At 42.5% G+C, this 7,814-nt stretch overlaps 1 protein-coding gene and 1 long non-coding RNA gene across 3 annotated transcripts; both read left to right on the forward strand.

Moving 5' to 3' along the window:
- Positions 1 to 1,987: 1,987 nt before the first annotated feature.
- On the forward strand, positions 1,988 to 3,769 carry LOC115664910 (uncharacterized). 2 transcript variants are annotated; one of them, XR_008818333.1, is made up of 4 exons: positions 1,988 to 2,140; positions 2,698 to 2,751; positions 3,516 to 3,589; positions 3,667 to 3,768. It is a non-coding gene; the product is annotated as an uncharacterized LOC115664910 (long non-coding RNA). The 2 variants fall into 2 exon arrangements; XR_008818334.1 differs by having other exon boundaries at positions 1,989 to 2,140; positions 3,703 to 3,769.
- A 1,606-nt stretch (positions 3,770 to 5,375) lies between these two features.
- Positions 5,376 to 7,472, forward strand: LOC115678847 (omega-hydroxypalmitate O-feruloyl transferase-like). Its single transcript, XM_030602311.2, has 3 exons — positions 5,376 to 5,531; positions 5,715 to 6,180; positions 6,444 to 7,472. The coding sequence occupies exons 1-3, from the start codon at positions 5,389 to 5,391 to the stop codon at positions 7,302 to 7,304; spliced, it is 1,470 nt and encodes a 489-aa protein (XP_030458171.2). The 5' UTR covers positions 5,376 to 5,388; the 3' UTR covers positions 7,305 to 7,472.
- The last annotated feature ends 342 nt before the right edge of the window (positions 7,473 to 7,814 follow it).

The raw sequence follows: 7,814 nt of genomic DNA on the forward strand, positions 1-7,814 counted from the left end.
GGGGTGTCGGTGAATCATTCTATGGCATCCGTTCGTCTCAAAATTTCCGTTTTAGCCTCCGTTGACGAAGGTAAAAATGCTTCGTAGTCACACAAATCGGCTCGATAAATGTGTGACTACGAAGCATTTTTACCTTCGTCAATGGAGGCTAAAACGGAAATTTCGAGACGAACGGAGGCCATGGAATGATTCATCGACACCCCCTCTTCAAGCTAGAGGTGCTCGCCTCACCAGCAAGGTCACCATTGGACCGGAAAAGTCGCGGTTCGGGGCCCTCACGACCAGCTAGTAAGTGGCACTTAAGTGATCATTTTTTTGAAAGTTATGGCACTCAAGTGAGCCAAAAAAAAGTTATGGCACTTAAGTGTCCTCCGTACAAAAGTTATGGCACTTGCGCTGTACTTATCCCGCTCATTTGGGCCTGTTATGCCTTGTAATTTTCGACCCCCTTTCCTACAAAATGTAATTAAACTAAATGATTCTAAACTATATACTATGCAATCTAATTTTACTATTTTTGTTTAGGGGTTAGAGATTAATCCATGATTTTCTATGCGCTGATTATTAAATGGTTAGCCAAAATTTAGGTGTCAACAATAAGTAGTAAACTAGTTCCTGTTTGGTGTAGCGTGAAAAGAACAATCAGAATCCTTAATCCATCCATCAAACGATGAATAATCAGTGACAGACAAGACAAAATCAGCACTATCCAAATTACCATTAGCTATAGCAGCAACATCATTTGTAGTTTCAACTCTAATTCCCTTACCCATATCGTTTTTCAGTTTAAAGCAATCCCTTCTAAGATACCCCATCTTGCCACAACTCCAACAGACAGCACCACCAGTTCTAGACTGATTTCATCTATTCATGTTTACACTACTTCTACTAACACGTGTACCAGTTCTTCCTCTATTTTCACCTACTAAAGTAGCAGATATATGTTCACCAGATTCTGTTCTACGGATGTCCTCACTTAGAATTAAATCTCGAACACCATCAAACGTCAAACTTGTTGACCTAGAGGAATTACTAACAGCTGTAACAATAGTATTCCAACTATCAGGCAATGGTGATAATAGAATCAAAGCACACACATTATCTTCAGAGTCAATGTCAATTGAACTCAATTGACTAACGATCACATTGAATTCATTAATATGACCAACAACTGACGCACCTTCGATCATCTTCAAATTAAACAGACGTCGCATCAAATAAACCTTGTTGATTGTAGAGCTTCTCGTACATGTTCGATAGGGCTTCCATCAGACCGCAGTGGTCGTCTCTTTCACAATGTTAAATGCGACGCTACGAGCCAACGTCGGCCGAATAACACCCAAAGCTCGTCTATCCAGCAATTCCCAGTCAACTTGCTTTATCGTCTCTGGCTTCTCCCAGATAGGGGCAAGTGCAGTTTCATTTGATATGGATAATCCTCAATTTGCATCTTCCAGAAACTAAAATCCTTCCCATCAAATCTGTCGATTTTTACTTTTCCTTCTTCTGTCGCCATCGATTCGCTTCAACTCAGCCAAGCCGAGCTCTGATACCAATTATTGCGGAAGCCAAGCGATCGAACAATAAAATTGACAGAATAAGAAAAATAAATTGGACACCAGAGATACGTGATTCGGTCGTAGTGACCTATGTCCACGGGGAAAGCAGCACGAAATTTCATTATAGATCACACGAAATTTCATTATAGATCAAGCGATACAACAGAGATTACAACCACATTCGAGTCACTCAAATACTCTAAGTATTTACCAAGCCCCAATTACACTCAATAATTCACGTAGCGTTTAGCCCCACAATTCTTCACGAAATAATCTCTCAATCTCACGAAGGAATTATACACAAATCTTACCATAAGATTTACTCGGCTACTGTAATATTTGCCTCTTCTTTTGACCAGGTCAAAAGACTTAGGCTGAAGGAAAAAAAAAAAAGAAAAGAAAAGAAAAGAAAAGTCAAAAAGTGAAGATAAAAGGAAGAAGCAGCGGCTGGTCGGGAAAACAGAAGAGAAAAACAGAGGAGAAGAAAAGGAAAAAGGAGAGGAGAAAGGGAAGAAGAGAAAGGGAGGGTTTGTGCGCGCGGGTCCTCGCCGAGCCGTTCCGACTAAGTAACGCAACGACTAGTAAGTACTCGCAACCCTCGTTAGGCCTATCGGAATAATTTTTCGATTAGGGCTCGGAAATAAGAGTTATGTGGATTTGAGCTGCGTAGTCCAATTTTTGGGTTGTCAAGTCTTAAATATCCATGAAAATGAAAGATTATGGTGTTGTGGGGCTGTGCGTTTTGACGGATATCGATTCGGAGTTACGGTTTGTCCGGAATCAAATTTTGAAGTTGAGAGCATAATCTGGAATTTCGTGAACAGTACTTTCCAGGGCTTTGATTGTTGTTTTTGGGCTGTTGTTTGGGTTCGCTGTGTTGGGACATCCATAGTATGCTGGATGGGTTTCGTTTTGACTATAAGAGCGCGCAAAACGGAGTCCGGTGGAGGAAGTTATGGCGCGTGGAAATTTGGCGCGCGAGTTGTTCATTGTGGTTGGCATTAGATTTTTTCCATTGAGCAAGCCGTCGTAGGCTCGTGGGTGTCGGATTATTGGCTAGTTAGCCTTAGCTTATTCGAGTCGCGCGTTAGGGGTAAGTATTACTCGGTTTTGATTCGTTTTTCCGTATGTTTGATAGGATTTTGGAACCGTCGGCTCAAGTATCACATATGGGTTAGTTGTGGATTACCAGGTGAGGGACATTATATCTTCTATGAATTTACAAATTCATATTTTGATAATGAGATATAATTTTTAATACAGTGGAGCATGTTTTCTGCATAAATTGGATCGATCATTTACTACCTTTTGTCGATTGTGAAATGAGTTGAAAAGTCTGATGACGTTATTGAAATGAAGCTTTTGTGAATGCTTATATTAAAGGTTTTGTGAAGAGGATTAGCCGAGGGCTATTCTTGTTGTGAAATGTTTTGTGAAATGGATTTATTGGTGTTGATTATGGATTTCTAGATTGAGTTATAAGTTGCTGCTGCTCGTATTACTATGTTGAGAACCCGTTGAGGGGGGAGTATGCATACTGTCAGGATATCCTTCTGGGCCGAACCGCCGGCTTATAATAGGTGGTAGACCTTGCCAAGAGGGTTAAACTTGGTCGCCTTTGTCTCGGCGTTAAACTTGACCATAGTTTGATTACGAGCATGAGATTGGTTGATGGATTGACCATCAACGTGTTATGTGATGAGACTAGTCAATGGATAGACCATTGATGATTGGCTATTGTTGTTAAGTGAGTTTTTATTGAGAAATCTGATACGAATGACTTTTATTGAAAAGTTATTATACCTTTGAGATATTTTTGGTTATATTGTACATTGAGTTTGAGTTATGAGCTGTGATATTTTTATGCTATTGCACAGTAATTGTTCGACCCACTTAGAAGAAATATGTTACTCACTGAGCCGTGGTAGCTCACCCCTTATCTTACATACCTTTCAGGTTCTTCTGCTGGCCGCAAGTAGGGCGTGAGCGGGCGTTAGTCGGAGGATTTCTTTTTGATTGTGGGATTTTGGGTACGTTGTACATATTGACGTTGAGCTATTGGAATAGTTTTTTGTTGGATTTGTATATATCCTTTTGATGGTTTTAGAAAGCTCTGATGTTTTCGAGTCTTGTTTAAGTTTAGGCTGCGTCCTTTGGGTGAAAGGACGGCCGTGTTACGATCCCGTTTTGGTTGTATTCGGGGTGTGACAGCTACAACACACTCGGATATCTTCAGGGTGTATTTCACAAGTAGAAGCTCATCTTTGATGATCTTCACCAATAACATCCCATTCTTATTTATAAGCAAGAATTGGATCCAAATTAGGAAACCCCTTTTTAGAAAACCTTCTCCAATTAGGAAACCATTCAATTAGGAAACCTATTCAAAATAGGAAATCTACTTGAATTGGTAAACTTTCCTTTCTGGGCTCAAAATCGAGACATAATTTAACACGTGGAATGCTCCATATTGAACTCAGCAGACAAACAGAGAGACTAAGAGCAGAAGATAAGTGGTTCCATTGCTCTAGTCAATTGGACTCCGGAATTCTCTCCCGGGTTGTTTGATAAGGAATGAAAGAACAAAGAAACACAATCATAGAACGTGAAAGAAGAAAGAGACGTCGTATCCTGCTTGGTTATTTGAACAGGCGAAGAAATACAGGGAATCAAAGGCAGAGAAGAGACCACGTCGGTCGCATTTCGGGGAGATACGCTTTCGGAACAAGCATTTAGCAGTCCACAATCACTAATCAGGAGGACAACAGATGCAAAGATGGTGTGTCAATTGAAACGGACGGCCAAAGCTAAGCGTATCAGACCAAAGAAACACTGAAAAACCATTTTGCCAGTCTTTAATTCCATTGTCCTGGTGACAATCGACCTCTAACTATACAAATTGACAGGGAAGCTGCCCAGAAACCGCAGATGATAAGCAGGCGTCATCATCCACGATGCAACCACTCTAGAACAACCGACAAAGTGAAATAAATACCGCGGCTTCGAACCTTTTCAATAAAATCACCGCGTCGTAAATCAACAGAGCCCAGAGTAATTTCTCTTTCTCCTTCGAGTTTTACCCACTTTACCGTAGCGAAATCCCGAATGCCGTCCGTGGTCCATCGGTCTTCATTTTCAAGTGATAGAGAGACGACCACCGCTACAAGAGAGGTACCAACACTGCGACGGGCCCTCCATGGCCAGCATTCTCCGTTCAGCCAAGCTTTAAATTGTTTACCTATCTTCTGATTCGGAGCCATCCGTTCACATCTCGGGTTCATCGAACGCTATCTACGGCATATCCAATTCCGATCCTGCGATTTTTAAGCACGCAGCGATTGCAATTCCCGATTCCATGGAAGCCTCACGTCAGCCCAGTTCAGTCCTAACCAATCCTTTTCCAATACGTCAAGCCGTAGGGATTGCGTGCTAATTCCGGTATTAAACTCCCCTTGTTTGTCTTTTTTGGGCACCACCTAATTTGACTGGGAGGGGGAAGGTGGGGGGTGGCGAGAAATCAATGAATGCGACACGTCGTAGGGAGGGGGGGGGGACAATTCCTGTGAAATGGAGTAATTAACAAAAGGATAACGACTTATACCTGTGAGTTTGGATCCAAACAAATGAACCTGGTTTCTTCTTTGGTTAATGTCATGCTAATTTTGGAATAATTTACCTGTGGCAGTCGACTACCCTCCTTCAAGGTCAACCCCACATCTTTGTAATTCCTGAAGAACACTCAAATTCATGATATTCTCCTCCTCCTTGCCATTAATCCCTATCTAATACTGCTTTGCGTACAAGACAGCCCCCATCACCGGTCTCTTTCATGGCGGTACATTTGTTTACCCACACGTTTGCCAGTCAAAAGTTTGGGCCGCCTCTTCTTCATATAATTCGTGTCTTCCTTAAGCACATGAATATTATGCACACCTCTGTTGCTCATCCCGCTGCTCTCCGATCATCTCACAGGTAAATTTGCTTGATTTTTTCGTTTGTCTTGTTTGGTCCCAGTTTAGTCCCAGTCTATTCGATGTGAAGAGACGAACAAAACAAAATTCATTATAATTTGAGGTGCATATACCCTGCATTAGTCCACGAGAAATTTTGTCTCTGCTATAAGAACCACGCGTGACTTGATGAAGTTGTGACCAGGCTTTTGAATCTAATCTTAATGGCGGCTACTGTCAATAATGGCGCCACCCTTGAACTCAGCGTAGAGAAACAAGAAGCTATTCTGGTTCCCCCCGCTGAGGAGACTGAGAAGGGCCTCTACTACCTCTCAAACCTCGACCAGAACATTGCGGTGATTGTCCGCACCATCTACTGCTTCAAGTCCGATTCAAAAGGCAACGAGGAAGCTTTTGATGTCATCAAGAATGGTCTATCCGAGGTTCTTGTTCACTACTATCCGCTTTCGGGGAGGCTGACTATCAGCCCCGAAGGGAAGCTCATAGTGAATTGCACGGGGGAGGGTGCTGTTTTGGTTGAGGCCGAAGCTAACTGTGCCATTGAGGAGATTGGAGATATTACCAAACCTGATCCAGTGACTCTTGGAAAGCTGGTTTACGAAATTCCTGGTGCCAGTAACATCCTCGAGATACCTCCCGTAGTGGCTCAGGTTGGATAATAACTTCTTGAGTGGATGTCACTCATCTTATCATTCTTTCGTCGAAAAGTTGTAAGTTGAATCTTCAGAGGTGAATGAAAATACATGGATGTTCGTCCATTATTCATGTGTCTGGCATTTTTTACCTAGGTGAAGCTCAGTTAGTTGATGTTTTTTCGCTGCATCTTAGCTACTTTTTTGTTGTTCCCTCCCCTCGGATTGGAGAGTTAAATCCGCCTTCAGAACTCATATGGACTCTACTCTTTGTTGTGCAGGTGACAAGATTCAAGTGTGGAGGGTTTGTTTTGGGGCTATGCGCGAACCACTGTATGTTTGATGGGATTGCTGCCATGGAATTTGTGAATTCCTGGGGTGAAACTGCCAGGGGATTGACTCTAAAAGTCCCTCCTTTCCTGGACAGAACCATACTCAAAGCCCGAAATCCTTCTAAGGTAGAGTTTACACATCACGAATTTGACCAGATTGAAGATGTCTCAAACACTGGCAAACTATACGTAGATGAGGCAATGCACTACAGATCATTCTGTTTCGACCCTGAAAAGCTCAAACAACTCAAGAAGAAAGCCATGGAAGATGGAGCCCTGGATAGATGCACGACTTTTGAAGCCTTGTCGGCATTTGTGTGGAGAGCCCGGACGAAAGCATTAAAAATGAAGCCTGACCAACAAACGAAGCTCCTCTTTGCAGTTGATGGACGGTCTCGCTTTGAGCCTCCGCTGCCTGAGGGTTACTTTGGTAATGGTATAGTGTTAACAAACTCTCTGTGCAGTGCCGGTGATCTCCTGGAGAGGCCCCTGTCTTTTGCAGTGAGGAAGGTCCACTATGCAAATGAAATGGTCACGGACAGCTACATGAGGTCAGCAATAGACTACTTTGAAACAACAAGAGCAAGACCATCCCTGGCAGCAACACTTCTCATCACAAATTGGTCTTGGCTGTCCTTCCACACCACTGACTTTGGATGGGGAGAGCCTGTTCTGTCTGGCCCAGTGGCTTTGCCTGAGAAGGAAGTCATTCTTTTCCTATCTCATGGTAACGAAAGGAAAAGCAAAAATGTCCTACTTGGGTTGCCAGAGTCAGCCATGAACATCTTCGAACAGCTGATGAACTTCTGAAAGTGATTTTTCCTTTCTTATCCTGCCCTGCTGAATAATTTGTGTTAAATTATGTCATTTGTTGTGTAGAGAAAGATTATGGTTTTAGGCTCTACATAGTATCCGTGTGCTGGTGCTTAGTAGTCTGCACCGACTAAGTTAAACGTGAAGATGAAGCTACTCTGTAAAAGGAAGCGCAACTTTTGACCAAAAAAAAGGGAAGCGCAGCTACATGCCTCTTGTAGCCCATCCTAGTCTTATCATTCTTAATTATCACCGCCAAGTCCTTGTATTTCAATAAATCCAGGCTGGCAAAGTCCATGCCGCAGCTCTCAATCGATGGAGTTCTGTATCAAAAATTGAACTCTGATGCAATATAGCTAGCCATGACAAAACTCAAGTGGCCAAAACTTTGGCACCATAATTGGTGCTCTTGTTTTCACAGGCAGATATTATGCACGTCATCCAGCAAAATTTGAAGGACCTTGCTTGCTTGGGTCATTCTTCACTCTCATCCTGACTAGACATGTT

Source organism: Syzygium oleosum, unplaced genomic scaffold (assembly GCF_021117445.2).
Source record: "Syzygium oleosum isolate NSW1041296 unplaced genomic scaffold, Sole_v2.1 Sole_v2.17, whole genome shotgun sequence".
NCBI lineage: Eukaryota > Viridiplantae > Streptophyta > Magnoliopsida > Myrtales > Myrtaceae > Syzygium > Syzygium oleosum.